The following is a 24549-nucleotide window of genomic DNA, read 5'->3' on the forward strand; positions in this document are numbered from 1 at the left end:
CGCTGTTGTTGTGTTGTTACTACCCCCAAAATTCAGTGACATGCTCAACTTATTTGGTGATATTTTGTCGAGCCTGCAGTGGCTGCAGTGTTAGCTTACTATAAGGTGTACTTCTCCTACTTGCAAGTGTCATCTAACCTTGACCTCATTTTTATGGTTCAGTTGTTATAGTTTCATTTTTGTGTTTTGGTCTGTTTTTCTTATACTGTATATAATGGGTCTACTATATTTGGTGTATGGAATGATTGTAAGGTGTATATAAAATTGAGAAAGGAAATGGGGAATGTGTCAAAGCGACAACAACCCGACCATAGAGCAGACAAGAGTCAAAGGCCACCAATGGCTCCTGACTTGGGACAGACGCAAAATTGCGGCGGGGTTAAACATGTTTATGAGATCTCATTCCTCCCCCTATACCTCTAGCCAAAGTAGAAAAGTAAACGCATAACAATATGCACATTAAAATTCAGTTCAAGAGAAGTCCGAGCCCGATGTCAGAAGATGAAACAAAAGAAAATAAATGGCCTAGCAGGCAGATGTCATCTGACCTTGACCTCATTTTCATTTTTAGATAAAACAATTATTTGCTCACCTTTGCCTCTTGTCCATTATATTGACTTAATCAATGTTGAATAATACTGACATTGACCCTTACAACATTACTTCACACAAGTACGTTGTATCTATCCAAAAAAAAATCATGGAATGGGCAAGAATTCAAACTGACACTTGATACACAAAACAATTGTACTTCTGTTGCTGTTGCTCATCTAAAAGTCACAGTCGGGGATTCACAAGTTCAAATTGTCACTAGCACTGGTTTCATTGGAATTTTTTGCTAGATGGTTATAGTACCGTTATACTGCTTAGTGCCAGGTAAAATCAACAAATTGTAGACTATAAATAGAGGACAAATCTATAAAATATATTGCTCAACCCTCCCCAACACGGGACAGTGGTGTAACAGAACATTTTAAGAACAAATTGAAAATTATTAGGAAAAGGGCTTTGTTGTCATATCGGCAATCAGCAAACACAAAAAAATTAACTGGAAGCTCTAAAGAGCCTGTCTTGCTCACCTGCAACTTCAACAATGGCTTCTTTTTAGTAATAAGAGTGCACACTCTAAAATGTGTTTTACTTATTGAATACATGGATGTTGAAAGTCTGTAATGTGAGGGTTTTAATACAAGTACAAAATGTATAACTTTAACCTAACATTATCAATGTTTCATGAAAATGAGGTCAGTCAGATGAACCATGCCAGACTGTCATGTACACCTTAAAATCATTCTATACACCAAATATAGTGGTCATATTACTCAAAGCACCCAAGAAACAAATTAAACTGCAAAGTCTTAAAATTGACCAATGAGGTATAGGTCATGTGAACCCTGTATAGACTGACATGTAATCATTGCAATCCTTATACACCAAATATAGTTGACCTATTGCTTATAGTATTGATAAACTAACAGAATTATGAAAATGAGGTCAATGTCATATGAACCCTATCAGGCAGACCTGTACTTCATACAATTGTTTTATACACTAAATATAATTGACATTTTGCTTATATCCAAGAATTAAAAAAATTCAAACCACAAATACTACACAATGGACTATAACAAAGTCAGGATAAAAGGAAACCTGCCTGTCTGACATGTACACCTAACAATCATTCCATGCACCAAATATAGAAGACCTATAACTTATAGTATCTGAGGTATGGATTTGACCACAACTCAAAAGCTTATAGAAATAAGAAGATGTGGTATGAGTGCCAATCAGACAACTTTCCATCCAATGTCAATTTATAAAAGTAAACCATTATAGGTCAAGGTATGGCCTTGGCTCACACTGAGCAGCAAGCTATAAAGGGCCCCAAAAAATACTGGTGTAAAACTATTCAAAAGGGAAAATAAAAGGTCTAATCTTTATAAAAAAGGAGACCAATTATGAACCACATCAACAAACAATAACTACTGAACACTAGATTCCTGAATAGGACAGGTGCAAACAATTGGTTTGAATGTTTTAATGGTACCAAACCTCCACCCTAAAGCAATAGTGTAAAATCACAACATAGAAAGACACACTATAAAATATCAATTGAAATGGCTTAACTCAATCAAATGTCATATTAACACATGTGAACAAAAAACATTAAAAATAGTATCAACAGTATATAAATATAAATAATGATGTGATCTCAATGCAGCATTTACTGCACAGCCCTGGAGTGTGCCTTTTGGAAGCTGTTTGTAACCTTTACCTTCAAAGGTAGAAATTCCAATGTTATGTAAAATTGAGAATGGAAATGGGGAATGTGCCAAAGAGACAACAGCAGAAGGTCACTAACAGATCTTCAATGCAACGAGAAATTCTCGCACCCAGAGGCGTCCTTCAGCTGGCCCCTAAACAAATATATACTGGTTCAGTGATAATGAACACCATACTAAACTCCAAATTGTACACAAGAAACTAAAAGTTAAAATAATACATCTTTGTTAGTAGTGACCTAAAATCATTCTGAGTATCATTTTTCTCCAACAGTATTCTTAATATAGAACAAACATTATTTAAGAAAGGTAACCAAGGATCTGTATCATTTATTTGTATGAATGTCCAGCATTTGAGAAAGTCTACAATACCATATCTATATCCTCATTTGCATTTTTAAAATATCGTGTATTGGTCATAAAATATTTTTTGTAATTTTTTGTACTCTCATTTGTGAGAGAAATCAGAAGTCTGCAGAGAAAATTGTGTCTTTTTACTATCTGACACTTTTCCATTTTTTAGAAAATAATTTCTCGCAAAAGTGTTTTGTTTTGAATCTTGCAAGAAACCCCCATTTTTTGGTGGGGTTCATGTTGCTTAGTCTTCAATTTTCTATGTTGTGTTTTGTATACTATTGTTTGTCTGTTGGTCTTTTTTCTTTATTAGCCATGGCGTTGACAGTTTATTTTTGCCTCTGTCTTTATTGTAGAGTGGTTGTATCGGACACAAATTAAGGCTTAGTAGAAAGAACGTCTGTTTGCAATGATACTTGTATTGGAAATCTGAATAGCTAACGTCACAAGGGTGACGTCGTGTACATGGAGCGGTGCATTACGTTTGCGCGCAGCTTTTCATTACAATTGCGCGCATTTATTTGACAGGTAAACACATGTAAGCTTAGGCAATAACATTTATTTATCTATAAATTTCTTCAATTATTTTTAGGTAAAAGTACATTTTTCGTTAGTCTAAGTCACCTACTCACCCACAAGGAGGTTGAAGTTAGATACCAGCAGGATAAGTCGGTTGCATTATATTCTATCAATGCGGAAAGTTTAATACTCATCATATACTAATGATTTTCCCTTCGATTTGCTATATTAAAAAAAAAGCTTCAAATGTCCGTGCCTTGGCAACACTTTACAAACTAACTTAGATTATTTACGAATTTTAAAGAGATCACTATTCGGGGTACTTGTTCACCCTGAAAAATTCGCAATGAAGTTACATGTATGTCTTAAGTTATACCAGAATTTATCACGCACACTTTATATGTTGTCTTAGAAGACAATATAAACAACATATGATTGAAATATATTTTCAAAGTTAATGAATTTTTATATTATTTATATTTCATTATATACCCTTTTTTACCTGAGTTTACCAGTAAGATAAATGCGCGCAAATGTAATCAAAAGCTGCGCGCAAACGTAAAACATTTTAATCCCCAAATGCCCACAAACGTAGTGCGCCCAGATGGAGAGCAGTAGCAGGAACATCTCGTGTGCAATTTTTAACAGTCTTAAATTGTTTACTAATATATTTCATTGTGTACATATACATTAACAGACACTGAACTTCAGTATCTCTCTCAACTTGTTTAAAAATAACAATACTTCATTATATTTGCTCATCTGAGCATTTATTCAGTAAAAATATGTCTTTAATTTGGTTCCAATAGTGAAATGACAATAATGAAACAGACTATGAATAAACACTCTTTTGTAGGCATATATATAAATGACAATGACATTTTATGTATATTTTTGAAACAATGATGAAATTACGTGCACAACTGTACATTAAATTATATACCTGTTCTTAATAAATATAATTTTATTGTCTTTTTCACAGCTAAATAATTCAGTATTAAAAATCTTAGTATTTTAAATCTAATTCTGTTCTGAATTGTTTAAGGAAAACATACATTAAGATTTCAATAAGTTGGCGTTAAACGCCACCGTCAGCGACCCTGGCTTTATCAGTTTTATTTGTGGAGGAAGCAGGTGCAAACAGGGACAACTAACGACCTAAGGTTAGAAAACTGGCTATCTTTTTAAATTTATCTGTGTTAAACACCTCCATACAAACTAGGTTCACTTTCACAACCTGGGATTGGACAGGCATCATTGTAGATTTACTATTTCAACCTCTAGTCAATACATATTTAAAATATTATCATTCCAATATTTTTCTCATTGGTAATGATACCACATCTTGTTATTATTATGTGTGGTTAAGTATAAATAGTAACTTGAAACATTAATCACAATTATTTTGTCAATTATCTGAAAATGTGCATCAATGGAAGTTGTCCCTAAAATTTCCCAGAAAGCACCATCCCATATAAACTGTAACTTATAATGCCCCATTCAAATTATGCTCATATTATGAAGATTCTGATATAAAAAGATTATTTTTTTCTCAATATCTATAAAAAAAAGTGTGTATTTTTCATTGGTTTTATTTCTATTAAAATGTATATTGTAAATATACAAATTATCATGATAAAAATATGTTTTTGTTACAGCTATACCTCTCAATTTTATCATGATAAAAATATGTTTTTGTTACGGCTATACCTCTCAATTTTATAACTTGTTAAACACCCTGCTTAAATAGGTAATATTACTTCTACTACCCAATATAATATCAATTTTATAAATAAATCAAACCGTTAGAAGCTGTGAAGCATCAGATTTTTTGTTATAATAATATGCGCATGTATAAAGTACTGCTGCTTATATAATTATTTGTAACCCATTTTCCTAGATTTTTTAGATATACGTTTTTACTTCTGAACACATTCTCATGTATATTGTCACACTGATAGAAAAACCTTTCAATTTCTTATAAATGCATGAGACAGTATAGCCCTAACAAAACAGCACCTCTGCACAAAAAAAGTCAAACAAATAATTTGGGTTACACAACCTAATATCCTTCAATGAGAATTTGACATAAAATAATAGGACGAAACATGAATATTTTACAATGAGATTTTTGCAATATATTTAAACAACCTTTTAACCGGTATTTTGAAAACGACCCATGTCATTCACAATTTAGTACATTTTATATTTCTGTACAGAAATGAGCATATACAACAATACAAGATCACCATAGCTATATTAATTCTCCATATATATTCTATCATCCACAAAAAAATAATCAAGTCGGTGTAAATAATTTTTCATGATTACCTATTCTGACAGAGAATAAAGTTAACATTTAATTTAAATATGATTTTCTTCATAATTATCTTGTCATTAGAGAAATCTTTGCATGATTATTAAAATCCTTACATTATATCCCTATAGGGAATTGCAAAAAAATCATTTAAGGTATAGAGGCTACATAAACTTTATACCTCTGTTAAGTCCCTATAAAAAAAATTTCATCCTAGGATTAATTCTTTACGGCTGCAAACTTTTCTGAAACTGCTGGGAGATCTTTTAATTAAATCTGAACATTGTCAAATTTTCCCTTTAAATTAAGGATGTACTTAGGTGAGGTTAGGCAAAATTTAAGAAATTAAGAAATTAAAATTGATATTATAAGCTGGTAGAGCATCAATTAAGGATAATGATAAGCTAAACATATTGATAGGTCATGGACCTCCTTTTCGAGATATTTGAGATTTAAAATATGGCGGGAAAAGGCTGACTCTGACTTTTACCTTATATTTGCATTGGTATTATTTGGGTCTCAAAACAAAAGAAAGAAAATCAAGAATCTTCTAAAATTTTGGTGAATGACCTTTCATGAGCTATTAAATCTTATATGAAAAAATAAATGGGTGTTGTGGGGCAAAATATTTTACATTGTATTTTATGGAAAAACACCAAGGAGTCCGAACATTTGACACAATTTTGAAAACCTCACCTAAGTACATCCTTAAGTTGTAATATCTAAAATAATTTTTGTGACTGGATTTACATTTAACACATTGTATCTCAACATTGGAACAGTCCAACAAATGAGCAAATCAAAAACTAAATGTTTCATCTTTTTTTGAAAGGGACTAAATTCTCCTACTTCAATCCAAATTACCAAATCACATGTGATAACAGGTTGCAGTTTTTATTTTAGCCTCTTAAATGACATGACTGGCAATTAGATTTACCATGGTCAAGGGCTGAAATCCTGAGTATATCATGCAGAGCAAATTGATATGCATGTCACTTAAAAGTAAATATATTTTGTGTTTTACTAATTAATCAACGACAAAGCGGACTGTATTCCAAACATGTTCTTTGTAGATTTATATGGAAACCATAGTGTATCTAAATATCTAATTGGGAATGAAACAGTTATGAAAAAGATTGTTTTTGTCTTATCATGTACAAACAAACAAAAGTAGTTTTATAGTGTTAAAATTTTTCTCATTGTACTAGTTTCAAAATATTTTGTCATCAAGAGGAATAACAATTTTCTTCAAATTGATCAAGCAACATTGCATTAGTAATACAATGTTCAATTTTCAATTTAATTTTTTATATTTACTGAAATATTAGCACATTGGTGCAATTGAATTTGACTGCCCAAACCAAAATATTAGATTATTTGAGAACAAAAATGTGTGTCTGCAGAACTGCAGATCTTCCACCTGAAAATGCTTATAGTTTGAAGGTTTCGAAAAATAACAGAGAAGTAAAAGAATCAACAGATTTTGTTTTGAATTATATAACTTGTTGACATCTGATTGTCATGTGAAAAATGATAGTTAATCTGTGTTCAAAGCTTCAATGTCTGTACATTTTGTGAATATAATGTAAGTATAACAGAAGTAGATGATAAAAATGTCTTAACAATCTCGATGTAAATACACTTAACAGCAATAATTCTTCATTATAAAATATGATTTTTTTCTTTAATAACAAAATTGGGTTTTTTACATTAATATAAAATTTTGACTACATAAAATGAAAACCATTTATAAAATTTTGTTCATGAATCACAATTAATACTAAGCCATTATATCACAAGCAAAAAAAAATAATGAGAATTTACAACAATATTTACAATATAAGTAATAATATATAATCTACATATCTTAGTATGAACAATGATATAGTTTTAAGACCAGTATTTGAGCACTGTCTGATAGTAATTTACATAGAAGTAACAATTTTTACACATTTATAACAAATGATTGCACATTGTATAATAATAGGGTAAAATATAAATCTTAAAACAAAACAAAGGACGTCTCATCTAGATTCAGTCATAACTAGTCCATTCAGAACATTAAGATTTGCACCATTAAAAGAATAAGGAAGAGAAACTGAATGTTCTCCAATCCTGATACCATGCCAATAAAACATCATACCACTTACAAAAAGTGGAAAGTTCTTTATGACTCGACTTTTTCCAAAAGAAAGATAATAAATGTGGTCTTTTTTGATAGATTAAGTTTACTGCAAATTGACATACATGCTAACTTGATTTTTTGCATACAACATAGAAAAAAAGAATTGTTTGAACTTTGAGTTTTCTGTGGCTTGTCATTTAGAATAATTAAGTAACACATGCTGGATAATCTATGTAAATAGATTCTTATGCATGTCAGTCATCTGTTCTCATTTTCTTAAATCAATATTTACCAGACCACTTTAAATCATGGATTGGGCTGATAAGGTAAAAAATGTTAAACAACTACCATCTTATCTTGGAATGAAAATGTCCATAAGTACCTTAGCTGCCTGAATGAGTAGCTGAATAGACAAATTGTATATTCCTTCTTTTTAATTTATTCTTTTCAGCTTACAGTAAGAACTCATTAAATCTTTAAAATCTACAACACTGAACAACTGAAAGTAAGCACTTTAGAAGAAAACAAATAGTTCATCTTAAAATGGGGAAAAAATAAAATTTTTGATTAAAAAAAAAAGAAGAAAAAAGCAATAACATATCTTGCTAAAATCAACAAACATAACAAGAAGAGGTAACAGTCATTCATAAACACCTTAACTTCAGTACTTTATGTATAACAGGAAATGTCAAATGAATTAAGTTAGAATGTGAACAGGTATCTGGCTATTATGACCATAAAGAAATTTTATGTAATTAGGAGGTATTTGATGCAAAACTGAGATCTGGAAGATTGCTGAATGGACTCCCTCAAACATTACATTAAAACGATCAAAATTTTATTTACAACATCACAGATTCTTTCTTCTTTAGAAGTCACGACTAATAAGCTGCCTTATAAATACAAATATATTTCTGCCTTCTAAGAAAGCCCTAATACAGAATATAATTAAGCACCAATCATCACCCGTTAGGTGACATTTTAGGCATGATATTGTCTAACATTGGTACTGGCACTGGTTTCTTGTTCACTGGTTTTTTATCCGATTCGTTCATTCTATGACTCTTCATATGAGCACTTCTACTACGTACTTTTGCAAATACCCTGAAAAGAAATGAAGATAAGAAAACTGAATCACAACTTTGACAGATATAAATATTTTTAACATAACCAATTAAGTTAAAAAAAAATATTAAATTTTTTTTGACTTAACTGACATATTTTACCTGTACTCCAAATAAAAAATTACAAAGAGCTAACTTCAACTATATGACTCTTTATCTATAAATAATCTTTTTAGGTGGTTTAAACTTGTTCTGGTGTCACAAAATAAATAAATATCCTATTTACTATTATCAATGGCATCATTCGCAATCTTAAGTTTTCGACACATGCTAACAAAATGTGTAGTGGTAAATAAAGATGAAATAACTACAGAAGATAGTTAGTTTTAAAGTTTTTATGAAATTTATAAGGTAATATATGATTTCTAGACTTTAATGTTGCCACTTTATGTAGATACATTGTAACATGGTTTTTATCTCGTCCCTAAAATAATTTTTTTTGATCTACCAACCTGCCACAAAGTTTGCATGGGAAGCCCTCTCCATTTAGATCCTCTGAACTTGCAGGTGATCCTTGTGGTTTAGGAAGTCTTGCTGCTGGAGGTCTGTATTCTCTAGCAGGAGAATTGCTCTTTGAACCTCCCCCATGTACTCTAATATGACCATTTAATGCTTGCTTGGAATTAAATGCCTAAAACATAACAATCAATCTCAACATTAAAATTAGGGTTATTGAGAAGAAGAAAAAAAACAAGAATAGAAAGCACTTTCTTAATTGCTATTAGCCATACAATTGCACTCTACTTTCCATACATAGTGACACAATTTGAACTTTGTGTCCTGCTCCAAACCATACAAATATAGTATTTTTTTCTGGAAAAGCCCTAATGAAATACTCTTGTAAATTATTTTGATGTTTCAGATATTCATCTTCTATCAAATTCTAAAAGACAATGGCTAACTTAAAGTTTTTTCCACCTGGAGTAGCATTGTACATATATGTATTTCTCTACACCTTGTCAAAATGATGGTTTATTGAGAATAAAGATATATATATACAGGGGTCGAAATTGGCGCTGGTCCAGTGGTTCGAGACTAGTAGAATTTGTGTTGGACCAGTAGATTTTGTCAGCTGGTGGTCCGGCGGACCAGCAGAAATTTTTCGTTAAAATCAATGATTGCATCTCTATCTCGGTTTGTTTACAAAAAAATAAATCTGAGAAATTATTTTTAGGATATTGGGGTGCTATTTTTGGAATAAAGAAGAGGAAAGCAGCTGAGTAAAATAAAACTAAACATCTGTCATATCTTTTAGTGGTTATCAAATGAATGTCATTTTTGCAGGACCAGTAAATTTTGAGCCGGACCAGTAGATCTAAAGTCCACTGGTCCGGCTGGCCAGTACACTAAAAAGCTTAAATTCCACCCCTGTATATATATATAGTAACTGGCAAGGGCAAGCTTATAATTTTGTTTCTGATGACCTACTTTAGACAGAAGGATATCTTCTTTTTACAATCAACTTGTAAATAGCATTGTGTCAAACCAAATTATCCAAAGTTATTTTGTGTCTCTAACTTTTTAAGAATACATTTAGACTAAATTTCCCAAGAATGTACTGATTTGAACTGTTTCAACATTGTCATATAACTCACTATTGCTTAAAATAACAAAACAGGTTTTATTTGCACAAAAAAAAAAAATTGTTCTTTAATAAACAAGTATTCAACAAAAAAATCCTTTTTTGTTGTTGCTGTTTTTTTCTAAATTATTAATCATGTATTACATATTAACAACTAGATGTCTTAAAATGTAATTAAAATTAACTTACAGCATTGCATTCTGGGTAATCACAGGTAAACATAGGAGCAGGTGATGTAGCTCTGGAAGCTGGGGCAGGTGTAATTACAGTCTTTACAGATTTTACAGACGAGGAAGATTTTACAGATGAAGCATCGTCCTCTTTATTATTTAACTGCAATATAAAAGAAGCCATATTAATCATGAAATTACACATTCCAAAATTTGTTTGGTTAAATATAAAAAGAAATTAAAATAAAGAAATCAACACATCTTCGAAACTTTGAAAATATGCATTATTTGAAAACTAATTATAAATCAAAAAATTTCACACTATATGGGAACAAATGAACACCTAAAATTTTTTAAAAAATATTTGGTATTGAAACACTTGAATTGAATATGACAAAATCATGATAATAAATCAGTTGCAGATGACGCAACAAACTTTTAAAATTCATTTTTTTTTTTATATTAATGGTCGTAAATTCATTTTGAAACTTCTTACCCATATCTGTTTTATCTATTTCAACTTTATGCTTAAATGTCTCACCTTTTATGTCCAATCTTTAAAGTGGTATCATTGTAAACCGACTTTTTTGTATGCAATTTTATTTGATTAATAGGATGTTGAATTTTGCACAAAATATTTTATCAATAAAAAAAAATTATTGAATTCTCAGGCTAAAAAGAGAAAAAGGAAGTAAAAATGTGTTTCAATATGAAAACAGATTGCATTTGAACTTTGGGTGTTGGTGAATATTATTCACCAATTACCCATACCACTATAAAAGTCCAATGTTTGAAATTACAGTCATTTGTTGCATGAAATTATGGAATAAGAAGCTTTTAGTATTATTCAATGGTGATAATTTTATACCATAATGTCAGAATTATCCTCCATGTCAGTAGAACTACTGGAGTCTTCATCATAATCATTAATCTCCATCTCATTTTCAGGCTGCTCTGGAAGTGTGGCTGGCTGCTGTTGTTGCTGCTGTGATCTTAAGTTATACAATCTTTCACGTTCTCGTTTATTACGCATAATACGTAAACGTTTGTGTTCATCTGGACACACTTTCTTCCATAAATAATAAAACTGAATACATTCTTTCACAGATTTACTTCCAATCTACAAAGTAAAATATGGTTAAAAAAATTCCAATCATGTGAACTGATGTTCTGATTATAGTTTTTAATCAAATTAGTTGTTTACGGTTTTTGAAATGAAAACTGTCAATATTGTAGTTCCTTTGCTCACATATATTACTTCCTTCTATGGTAATTTTTTACAATAATTAAAACATAGCAAAATTAAATGTAATTGAAGTTAAACAGATTGCCTTCCTCCAGTAACTGATATTGTCAACCATTTGTGTACTGATTGAGCAAAAAATATCCAACAACTTTTGTTAACCAAATGCTTCTCAGGGCTCCTGTTTGGCCCTTTATTCCTAGACTGTTTGCCCCATAACCCTTAAAATATATCCCAACTTTTTACTTATGGTATTAAACATTGAGATACAATTTCAGAACAATTGAAATACTTATACACAGCTTATTGTCCTGACACTAGATAAATGCTTGTTTTTGGCTCTTTGGGCCCCAAATTCCTAAACCTTAGGGACCATAACCCCCAGCTTCCTTTTGTGGTTATAAACATTGTGTTAAAATTTTATTGATTTCTATTTACTTATAATAAAGTTATTATCCGGTAACCATCCGTCTTCGGAGACACTGACGACGACGTGATACCAATATACGATTGCAAAAATTTTGCAGTCGTATAAAAGTTTGTAAGGGTTCCACAGAACCCAGTGTCTCGTCTAATATTTCTGTTAATCGCAGGCTCAACAAAAATGAGAAAATAAATCAATAAAATATTCCTGTTCATACTATCTTTTGATTGTAAGAAGCTTCTTTCCAAGTTTGGTAAAAATCCAGGACAGTTTATGAATCTAATAAATATTTAAAAACTTTAACTGCAGACTGAATGTAATAATCACTGGAAGAAAACAAAATTTCCTTCTAGATACTAGCATTTGATCATAACAAGCTTCTCTCGAAGTTTGGTACAAATCCAAAATAGTATAAGAAAGGTATCAAAATTGTAAAAAGTTTAACCACACAGTGAATGTGTTGTTTCCTGGCAGAAAAACAAAGTCCATTTATAAGTAAAATACGGAAAAAATGGAATTTTATTTTTACAAAATTTACTTCTGGACACTCACTATCTTATGAACATAAACAAGCTTCTGTCCAAGTTTGGTAAAAATCCAGAACAGTGTAAGAAAGTTATTAAAATTTCAAAAACTTTAACCACAGAGTGAATATTTGTGGATGCTGCCGCCGCCGAAATATAGGATCTCTTAGTCTCGCCTTTTCGACTAAAGTTGAAGGCTCGACAATAATATATCAAAATACTTACTTCTTTGGAAACAGAGAAGAAGTCTTTATCACATTTTAATAAAGCATTAAGGTATTTTTCAGCTTCCTCTGTGGTCCAAACATCATTCTCTGTAATACAAATATAGTGAAATGGATTTTTATAGAAGTTTTTACTTACTAACTATCATTAAACCAAGAGAAATATCTATACTGACAAGGGTATGATTATGTCAAGGTCAAATGAACTTGTTCATCAACATCATCTACAAGTGCATATTCAATCTCGACACACAGACTTCATATGAAACCAGACAAATGGAACATAAAAATTAGGTCAAGACCATGTGCTATGTGTCATACATTGCTGACAAACAGATCTTATCAAGAAAACTTAACCTGACCACATAAAAAGGAGGCAAATGCCACATTACATGTCAGACATACATGTATCCTTTAACAAGAGTGCACATGCTGAAATGTCTCGCCTTCTATACTACCGTCTTTTGGTATGTATAACGCGCACATTTATACCCTAGGTCATGTTTCTTGTAAGAGGGGTGCGTGTTATACATTACTACAAACAATTTCTTAGTCTTTTTTTCAGGTCCAAACTCCGACAAAGAAATTTCCAAGTGAAGTGAAGAGTACGGAATATTTTTGCTAAAACCTCGATTGTTTTTATGTTTTACATGTTATAATTGTAATATGTATCGTATTGTTCTTGATTTGTCATGGTTTATTCAAATAAAATACATTTGATATCTTTGTTGTAACGTTTATTGTGTAAATTTGTCCATCTGTTTTGCAATCGGGTAATTTGCCAAGTCTTAATATAGACACAATAAAGCTTTTGTTGTTGGTTAAATTAGCCTCTGTGTTCCTTGTTGTCATAACTTACTGTTTTTGTATGTGTTCATCATAGAGATTTGAAGAAAAGTGTATTAAAATTGAATAAACCACGCTCGTTTTGAAAAGATAAACCGCCATTTTTCCTAATGTTTTGATCAGGTGATCGCAAGTCATGTGGGTCAGTCATGTGACTTAATATTGTAAAGTGATGATTTACTCTATGAAAACTTTATAAGGAAAAATACGTTTTTACTTTGTAACTTTTAAACTTTTAAACTTTTAAACAACTGTTTAAAACCATTCAAGAAATTATGTTTGAAAACATGATAATCCCATAATTGTAACCTGAACGAATTTAATTAGGAACATGGTCAACCTGTCACTGATTTGTTTTGTCATCGATTAGACCCGTTGATAGAGGTGTGATAATCCGGATTAACAGCTAGAATCATCAAACAAAAAATAAAAACAATAAGATTTTAACAATTTTATTACAGCACTAATGACATTAATTATAATTATAATTATTAGACTGATTCATAATTATTTTATTGTTTGAATCAGGACAATAATTTGGACATTTAATCTTGTCCTTGATACTCAAACAATTTATTAGATTTGGATTAAAATATTTATCTCAATCTAATAAAATTCTTATTCATTTGTTAGAATACTTTCAATTTCATATTAATTACGTATTCCGTACAGAATTCTCCGACATTGGTGTTCATTTAAAAAACTTCCTGTTTACCGATAAACTTCCTGTTTGCCGATTTTGGAGCTGTAACTTTTCCGAAAATGTCTAGGAGTATAATATGACCAATAAACTTTTTTTCTCTCGTTTCTTGGACCACAAAGGGGGTGCGCACTATACACAAATGCGCACTATACATACCAAAAGACGGTAATCATTGATATTATGTTGATAGTCCTAAGTATAAAGCTAAGCTTTATTACAACTGTCACATAAACTTAACATTAACCAAGATAAGTAAACAAAGACCAATGAACCTTGAAAATGAGGTCAAGGTCAGATGAACCATGCCAGGCAGACATGTACAGCTAACAATGCTTCTATACAACATATATAGTTGACCTATTACTTACGGTATAGTTTAAGAAAAATAGACCAAAACACAAAAACTTAACACTGTGCAATGAACTGTGAAAATGAGGTCACAGTCAAATAAAACCTGCGCCTCTGACATAAAGATCATAATATATTTCCATACACCAAATATAATTGACCTATGGCATATAGTATTAGATAAAAAGATCAAAACTCAAAAACTTAACTTTGACCACTGAACCATGAAAATGAGGTCAAGGTCACATGACATCTGCCCGCTAGACATGTACACCTTACAATCATTCCATACAACACATATAGTAGACCTATTGCATATAGTATGAGAAAAACAGACCAAAACACAAAAATTTAACTATAACCACTGAACCATGAAAATGAGGTCAAGGTCGAATGACACCTGCCAGTTGGACATGTACACCTTACAGTCCTTCCATACACCGAATATACTAGCCCTATTGCTTATAGTATCTGAGATATGGACTTGACCACCAAAACTTAACCTTGTTCACTGATCCATGAAATGAGGTCGAGGTCAAGTGAAAACTGTCTGACAGACATGAGGACCTTGCAAGGTACGCACATATCAAATGTAGTTATCCTATTACTTATAATAAGAGAGAATTCAACATTACAAAAAATCTGAACTTTTTTTTTTAAGTGGTCACTGAGCCATGAAAATGAGGTCAAGGACATTGGACATGTGACTGACGGAAACTTCGTAACATGAGGCATCTATATAAAAAGTATGAAGCATCCAGGTCTTCCACCTTCTAAAATATAAAGCTTTTAAGAAGTTAGCTAATGCCGCCGCCGGATCACTATCCCTATGTCGAGCTTTCTGAAACAAAAGTTGCAGGGACCACAAAAATAAATCACAAATATTGTTGACCAGTCATGCATTGCTACCTATGAAAAGCCTTATCTTGAATACTCATCACAGAAATAATTTTAGCTATATTCAATTCTTCTCTTCTTAACCTACTTCCATTTTTCCTCAAAAAGTTACTGAAATGTAGGGTTAGTTCAAACCATACTTTGTACAATAACAACTTTGGATTATAATTTTCACCATTTCCAAAAACTCCACTGGTATATATCTTCCTTTAACACTACAGATCAAACCTAATACTGAAAATATAACTTGGCCAATCCAGCATGACAATAATGCCAATACTACATAACAGATGTTGTTTCTGTTGTTGGTACATGCAAAAATTGTTGAGATATCATGAATAGTTACAATGAAAAAGATATGATACAATCCTGAAACCTAACCTGATCACTGAAGCATTCAAAAGAGGTCAAGGTCAGGTGACATAATATGGCTTGAGACAATATAAGGACAGTAAATTTTAACATGTAAAAACTTGCAAAACATAAAAATTACTAAGAATTATTTTCTAAATATACATTGTATCTGAAATATATTCATACCTTGATATGTAAAAGATAGTAATGTATGGTGAGCAGGTAATTCTTTTATAGTTTCCATTAACATCAGCATGGCATTCTACAGGAAAAGAAAATATACACTGTAAATTAAGAAATTTTGGAATGGCTTTAATATAGTAAATGTTGAATAATTGCTTGCAACTGTTTATTGTTGAATTTGAATTTTCATTTTAACTGATCTACTTCACTATCATTATCATTGACCAAGAAAAGGAGGAGAAGATGCATATGATTTGACTACATTTGATGGAAAAATATGGTTTTAATTGAAGTTTTTTTTACCATTCTCAGGCAGCACATGGTATAATAACGATACATTTTTTCAAGTAATTTCTGTAAGTTGTAGGACTATAATGTCTTTTATTATTAATCTCTTGATGTTTCAAGCACAGTGTGTCTTTTCCTTGACTTTTGACTGACTAATATTACATTGAAGACAAAACTCTAACTATAAATACCTGTAAATTGCCCTTTGCCAAGTGAAGTAAATGGAGAGCATATTCTGTATTACAACCATTACCCCTTATTGCTGCACTATTGGCAAACTCTTGAAAATATTGCACTGAAAAAAGAAAAAAAAACATTTTAAACTCTTTACAAAACCTATTGGAATTAAGCTGGTGTTAATTCTCTAAAATACACAACATTGGAACATCATAAGCTAATTTAAGAAGTCTGCAGTACAAAACTCAATGATGTTTTTTTTTTCATAGACTTACATGACTTACTGAATTAAACTTTTCACGAGACTTGTAGATACATGACTTACTGAATTAAACTTTTCACGAGACTTGTAGATACATGAACAATATGACAGGTGACATCTGTGGAGCAAGGTCTACTTACCCTAGACTTGTAGATACACGAGCAATATGACAGGTGACATCTGTGGAGCAAGGTCTACTTACCCTAGACTTGTAGATACACGAGCAATATGACAGGTGACATCTGTGGAGCAAGGTCTACTTACCCTACCGGAGAAACTGAGATCTGCCCCAGTTTTTGGTTGGGTTTGTATTTGTGTTGCTCGGTCTTTAGTTTTCTATGTTGTGTTTTGTATATATATGTATTTTGTCTTTTCTTTTTTGTCATTGTGTTGTCAAGTTTATTTTTAACTTTGTTTGAATGTCCCTTTGGTATCCTCCGCCTCTCTTTTAATAGAATGCCTGTGATGCACTTTACTATGCTATCATTATCTAAGACTGACATTATCAAACAATAGGAGTATTTTGATCATATTGATTTGACTACAGTGGATTCATTATTATTCATAGGATACCAATTTTCTATGGTTTTGTGGTAAACCACAAATTTGAATGTTCTATGATTTTTTTTTATAGGCTCAGTATGCAGAGATAGTCAAAACCACAAATTCAAATTCCCAAAAAAATGCAAGTTTTCCTCAATCCACAAAGAATTGATACCCATGAAAATAAATGGATCCACATTATATGAAAAATTTTGAGTTAATTTTAAAGCTGATCCAATTTGTTAAATAAATCATGCTCCATGACTCACCTTCATTATCAGAAAAGTCTTTAATTTTTTCTGGATCAAACACCAAATCTTCTTTAGATATACACATTAATGCCTCTTTTTTATGACCTGTATATACAAAAACAAATTTTATCATATCATGTATTATTGCCATTAGTCTAGTTTAAAATCATACAAGTGTCTCTGTGTCATAGTCCTATAGACTTTTTCCTACTCATTTAACATTTTTAAACAAGTCTTCTAATTTACAATTTTTTTTCATTTTATCTCTCAATATATTCAGGTTATAAAATTTGAAGTACAGCAGTTTGATATCATAAAATTTTCTAATTTAATGACTTTAAGATATTATGAAAACTTTTATTATTGAATGAATGGATTGTACTGAGGATGCTAAATGGCAGTCTGAATACAAACTTACTGTTAAATGGTGGAATCTCTGCTTGGTACTGAGATCCAATATTTACATGTCTGCAATAAACATAGAATGTCTGTGTATAAAAACAGATAAATACATTGGGAATGTGTCCATGGGACACAGATGATGCCCCCGCTAGCACATAACTTTATAAAGAGACATAACTCAAGAACTGAAAAAAGTGACGCTACCCAAATTGTACTTGATCTGAGTTTTACAGTAATAAGCATTGTTTATAAGTTTCATAACATTTATTTGAGGCAACCTTAAGAGAACTGAAACGAAAAATTCAGCATTTTTTCCATTTGTAAAGGGGCATAACTCTGGAACGGTAAAAGTAATGCCAAAATTTGAACATAATCTGTGTTTGGTGGTAATAAACATTGTGTATAAGTTTCATAACATTTGGTTGTTGCAAACTAAAGTTAGAGAATTAAACCAATTTAGGACGTATGTACAGATGGACCAGGGTTAAACTTAATGCCATGCCCCCTCCGCTACAGCGGGGGCATAAAAACTACATTTACAATCATGACTGGGAATAATATGTTCTATTCTTAAACCTTAATTATCTAAAGATTTCAAAATGTACTGAAAATGAAAATAAGGACAAAAATATTTTATAAACAAAAGTTTGAATGCTAGTATATTACTTTTCTGCTGTAAGTTTATTTTATGAAATCATTTTATGTTGTTAACATGCCAAGGCTCAGTGTTGAGGCTGTACTTAGACCTTTAATTGTAAACTTTTTATAAATTGTCACTTGGATGGAGACTTGTCTTACTGGAACTCATACCACATCTTCTTATTTATCTTTACAAAGTATTCCTTTATTTGACCTAACTTACGGTAGAATATCAGATTCTGGTGGTTCTTCATCATCTGGTATCTCTTGCTTGGGAACATCTGGTTGAGCACTCCCAATACTGCTATCTATTACATAAACATAATGTTAATTTCTGTTTATCTTAATGACCCTAACCCCTGAATGGTACTAGTTAGGTATTACCTTATCATGTCATATACGGAAAATGTCAAAAACTGACAGAAAATCAGGCTGCAAAATAACTAATTGAGGGTGATAATGAAATTTTTACTGAACTTCTTGACTGTTTTGTTAAAGCAAAATTTAACTGTATAAACTGACTGTCTGTCTCAAAAACTATATCAACAGCTATGCTGTACTGTAATTTAATTTGAAAACATTTTTATTGTGATGTAAGTTCATGAAGTTATTTCTAGCTCACTGTTCAAAAATTACTCTGAAAGATTTATTCATATGAGTGCTAATTACTGAATATAAAGTGGAAAATATTTCAAGCATAATTCAGGACAATCATTTGACGGTCACCTTCAAAATGTATAAATATGTTTTTTTAAAGATCAAGGTATATATAAATACATGTTCCTTAGTACATGTAGTATTAAATTTTGAATTTGACTTACTTCTGGACATGCTTAGAATGCTAGTCCTTGGAGTAAGAGGAGCTGTCATGGGTGTCATTGGTGGTTTCTGTATAGACCAAAACAGTCCCGAACCACTACGTATTGGACTCAACATTGGTGGTGGAGTGTACGGAGGCGGTGTATTACCCTTGTGTTCACTAGCTGTTAATACTCGCGGAGATCGTAATCTACTCTGAAATCCACCATGTAGTGACCCATGTCTAGGAATGAATAGCGGTGCAGGTCGATGTTTACGTTTCATTCGTAAATGAACAGGAGTTGTGAGTGAATTAGGATTTCTAAACAGTCCAGCACCATCTGATTTTGACAAAGCTTGATCCCATGAATCCTCAGATTTTTGCTTGTATTTCCATAAGCATTCCTCCGTTTGACTTCTCGGTCTCATGAATGTATGATCCTCACTTTTAGATCTAAAATATTTAAAATCGTCACCCGATTTACTTCTCATCCTTGGTTTGACAGATAACATATTCTGAGCACTATTTGAAGGGAATTTAGCACTATAGCCCTTATTATTATTATTGATCATTCCTGGTAAAACACTAGAATTCAGATCACATTCACTACCCACAGACAGCCTACGTTTCAATTCTGTATGTTGATTAGCGATAGGTTTGTGTCTGTGGTGTTTAGGATTTTTTATAGTGTCAGGATGTGCAAAGTCATTTTGAGCCCCATTCCCAATAGGGAATGCAAAGGGGTTTTGTTCAGCTGCCTTCTCAAGTTTCCTGGCCTCAGGTTTATACAATGGGGGATCAGTTCCCATTTTATGTAAAGCAGAATCTAAATATGGCACCTTATCATTATATATCTGTGAATAATTCACAGTTGACTTTCTTGCATCAGTCAAATGTCCATGATTAGTTTTAGGCATGTTAGGTAGGGCAGTCCATAAATTATCTTGATTTAGCTGTGATTGTTGAGGTAAAGTATTAGCACTTGACAATGAAGTCTTTTGGTCATTGTCGATTGTTTCCAAGATAAGCGACAAGTCAGGACTTTCAGCAGAAGTTGTGACAATCTTTGACTGTGGTAGTTGGTTGAAATGTCCCATACTTCCCATTTCAGTCGGAGTTTTTAATGCAAACAGAGGTATCTGAGCTATAGCTGTCTGAAGATTTGATTGAATTGATGTTGGAGTTAAGGAAGGTGGTGGAGATAAGTCCATATGTTGCATGCCATGAGAATCAGATAAATTGTTTGAAGAATGCGGACTATTAAGAGTGTCATTCCTTTGTTGCAGTAATTGCTGAAGTTGCTGATGAGTTATTTGTTGAGGACTTGTTAATTCAATACTGTGTTGTGCCTGATTTTGCAATTCTTCAAAAGACACCTGTCTTTGTAAATGCAATGGCCTGGGTACCTGAAAAAATTAAAGATAAATAGTAAAACATCATTATTACTCCAGTGTAAATACCTTCAAGTCATATGAAACTTCAAATTTAAAAAAAATTAGCTCAAAATGATTTATATAATTGAACGGCTAAGTTTTATAGAGAACAAGAGTATGTGAACTTTATTGTAAAAGAAAATCCTGTATATTATCAAAATCTTTTGGAATATTCTGCTATCTAAATTTTGTCTTCCCATACACAAATTCCCCATTATTTCCAGAGATCCATGTATGCAGTGACCTAACCAAGAGACCTCTAGATAGAACTTCAGCCACAGCATAGCACAAGTGTGAGGGGAAAACTGTAATGAAGGAAACATTAGCTGTTATCTGCTCTTTGATTGGTTTGTTTTCTCTTTGAAATATTCCCCATTTCCATTCTCAATTTTGTACCTTTGAAGTGTAAGTACAGGAAACTCATCTGAGAAGTAGGGACGGAAGCAGTATCAATTTTGGTTAGTGTAAGGACAGATACTCACCTGAGAAGTAGGGACGGAAGCAGTATCTATTTTGGTTTCTTCTTTCACCTGAGGATGATGATGTATCAGAGTTGGTAACTGTCCAGGGTTATATGGCTGTTGTTGTATTGTCTTTAACATTTGTTGCTGCTGTCTCTCTTGCTGTTGTTTTTGTTTCATCTTTTCCAAAAGTATACTATTTACATGCTGTGGCTGAGATGTGGGAGGAAGACTGGCTTTCTGTTGCTCAATCTGCTGCTGATAAAATAGCCAATAATAAAGATCAAGCATCTGATTTTAGAATAACAATAAACAATGGTGTATTAAAACAGAAATTATACAAAGTCTTGTGTTTTCTTAATACAAAAGTATTGTCATCTTAAAAAATTTATTGTTTTTTTTCAAAACTGAGGATGTAAAAAAACTTGAGTTCATATATCATTACACTAGCAAACAAGAATGTGTCCAAAGTACACGGATGCCCCACTCGCACTATCATTTTCCATGTTCAATGGACCGTGAAAATGGGTCAAAAATATAATTAGGCACTAAAATTAAAAAAATTATATCATAGGGAACATTTGTACTAAGTTTCAAGTTGATTGGACTTCAACTTCATCAAAAACTACCTTGACCAAAAACTTTAACCTGAAACTCGCACTTTCATTTTCTATGTTCAGTGGACCGTGAAATAGGGGTAAAAAGTTTAATTTGTCTTTAAAATTAGAAAGATCATATCATAAGGAACATATGAACTAAGTTTCAAGTTGATTGGACTTCAGCTTCATCAAAAACTACCTTGACCAAAAACTTTAACCTGAAGCGGGACAGACGGACAAACGAACGGACAGACGAACGAACAGACGGAAGGACGAACGGATGCACAGACCAGAAAACATAATGCCCCGCTACTATCGTAGGCGGGGCATAAAAAGAATAGGCAACAAGAATGTGTCCTCAGTACACGAATGCCCCACTCGCACTATCATTTTCTATGTTCAGTGGACCGTGAAATTGGGGTAAAATCTCTAATTTGGCATTAAAATTAGAAAGATCATATCATAGGGAACATGTGTACCAAGTTTGAAGTCGATTGGACTTCAACTTCATCAAAAACTACCTCGACCAAAAACTTTAACCTGAAGCGGGACAGACGGACGAACGAACGGACGAACGAACGAACGGACGAACGAACGAACGAATGGATGCACAGACCAGAAAACATAATGCCCCTCTACTATCGTAGGTGGGGCATAAAAACTCTCATTTTACACCTAAAATATCTTTTTTACCAAATCTTACTACAATTTGTGGTTGACAAGTAGCCAGAAAACTCAGTGTTTTAATTTGACACCAGAAGCATACTTATGATATCATCTAGCTTAGGTGCCATAGAAGATAACATTTTTTGGAAAAAATTTTGTTTACGGGTAATGAATATTTTACACTGAAATAATTTCTTAAATTGAATGATTTATTTATTTTCAATAAGAATAGAGATAACTGTATCATATTTGAAGCTTTGCAGATGTCAATCAGTAGTTGTTCTGTAAATAGTCATATACCTGTCTTCCAAGTGTTTCGCCAAATCTCCAACATAAAACTGCTGACAAAGACTAAAATACAATACAGTTATCTCTAAATTCTTATTTGTTGGGTGTGCAAAACTGATTTATAATATAAAATTGTAATGTAGTAATGAACACACCTCTCAAAGTTATTAAAGAAGTAAAGTACCTGTAAAGAGACAGCTACCTCTGTGGAAGGATTTCCACCTTGTAAGAACAGTCTTTGTATCAGATGTTTTTCCATATCTTCTTTACTGATTGGCTGTTTTCTATTTTGTTGAGTATTAACCTGATTTTCTGCTTCCTGCTTTAAAATAGCTTGTATATCATATAACTGCCTATCAGCTTCCTGTTTAGCAGCAAGGTTATGTTGAAAGGCTTGTAACAATTGTGTCCCTGTAGGGTGTTGTAGATTATGCAGAATTGATCCGTCTGTATCCTGTGGCAGTACCATTTTCTGATCCTGTAAGTGGTGTTCTTGTTTCATATTGTGGCTCTCCTGGGTTAATCCCAGAAGAATATTCTGTGCCTCCTGTTGCTTGAGCTGTTGGGTGTTCTGTAGTTGCAGCTGTTGTATTTGTTGTTGAAGGGCTGACTGGAGTTGTAATTCCTGTTGCATGGTCTGTTCCTTTAAAAAAAAAGTTTTATCATCATTATACTGTAAACAATAATTCTGTCCATTTTCACTGTACTAGTACACATTTTTGTTTAGGGGTCTGCTGGAGCATGCCTCTGGGTGCTTTAATTTCTCCGTGTGTTGAAGACCCAATGGTGGCCTTTGGCTGTTTTCTGCTGTTTGGTCAGGTTGTTGTCTCTTTGACACATTCCCCATTTCCATTCTTATTTTAACTACTCATTTTCACATATACTTTATTGTTTTGTTTATTGTTTTCTAGCTTACTTAAATAATATCTATTATTTTTGGTGTATTCCTCGTTTGACCCATTCAAGGGCTTAAGAAAAGCCAGTATCTGAACCTAATCATCCCTTTCTGAGTTCGACATTTTTGAAGATCGTAACATATAAAGTGTTTTTTAAAATAGTGTCTCCTTTTGTAAAATAAACAGTATGAATTTATATTAATGTGTTAACCAAGGAGTTACATTTCACATTGCCTTATGCCATCAATTTTATCAAGGATTTATTTTTTTCTCATTTAAAAGTATGCATCTAAAACATGTTACATTTGTGAACAGCATGAAAAATAGTATTTATTTTGTTCAGTATCTGATTACCATTTGGTGTCTGACCTGTTTCTGTGTCAGCTGTTGATTCTGTTGTTGTAGTTGATCTTTAAGTTGCTGTATCTTGACCTCTACATTAGTCTGTTCCATCTGAAGGCCCTTTAACTGTTGCTGAAGTTGCTGCTGCAGTTGTTCCCCTTGCATCTGTTGCTGATGTATCTGAATCTGTTGCTAAATATGTATAGAAATGCATTAAATAAATAGCAAATTTCAAAATATAATAGGCTGTTGACACAGAAATCTGTTGCACCTTATGTAACTTT

At 32.2% G+C, this 24549-nt stretch overlaps 1 protein-coding gene across 7 annotated transcripts in view; it reads right to left on the reverse strand.

The window, feature by feature from the left end:
- Window positions 1-8018: 8018 nt before the first annotated feature.
- The window catches only part of LOC139514387 (zinc finger protein 541-like), a 31914-nt gene continuing 15383 nt past the window's right edge, over window positions 8019-24549 (reverse strand). For 2 of the 7 annotated variants that reach the window (XM_071303552.1, XM_071303549.1), the window contains exons 10-23: window positions 24278-24457; window positions 23212-23670; window positions 21496-21729; window positions 19603-20986; window positions 19005-19089; window positions 18159-18208; window positions 17759-17845; window positions 16699-16802; window positions 16223-16298; window positions 12890-12978; window positions 11342-11593; window positions 10493-10636; window positions 9174-9352; window positions 8028-8701 (exon numbers count right to left, since the gene is read on the reverse strand). In XM_071303552.1, coding sequence (XP_071159653.1) covers window positions 8560-8701; window positions 9174-9352; window positions 10493-10636; window positions 11342-11593; window positions 12890-12978; window positions 16223-16298; window positions 16699-16802; window positions 17759-17845; window positions 18159-18208; window positions 19005-19089; window positions 19603-20986; window positions 21496-21729; window positions 23212-23670; window positions 24278-24457 — 3465 coding nt within the window. In that variant the 3' untranslated portion in view covers window positions 8028-8559. Of the gene's footprint in view, window positions 8702-9173; window positions 9353-10492; window positions 10637-11341; window positions 11594-12889; window positions 12979-16222; window positions 16299-16698; window positions 16803-17758; window positions 17846-18158; window positions 18209-19004; window positions 19090-19602; window positions 20987-21495; window positions 21733-23211; window positions 23671-24277; window positions 24458-24549 lie in introns of all 7 variants that reach the window. The other 5 variants (XM_071303551.1, XM_071303548.1, XM_071303553.1 and 2 more) reach the window with 4 other exon arrangements.

The sequence above is a fragment of the Mytilus edulis genome, chromosome 3, assembly GCF_963676685.1.
Source record: "Mytilus edulis chromosome 3, xbMytEdul2.2, whole genome shotgun sequence".
NCBI lineage: Eukaryota > Metazoa > Mollusca > Bivalvia > Mytilida > Mytilidae > Mytilus > Mytilus edulis.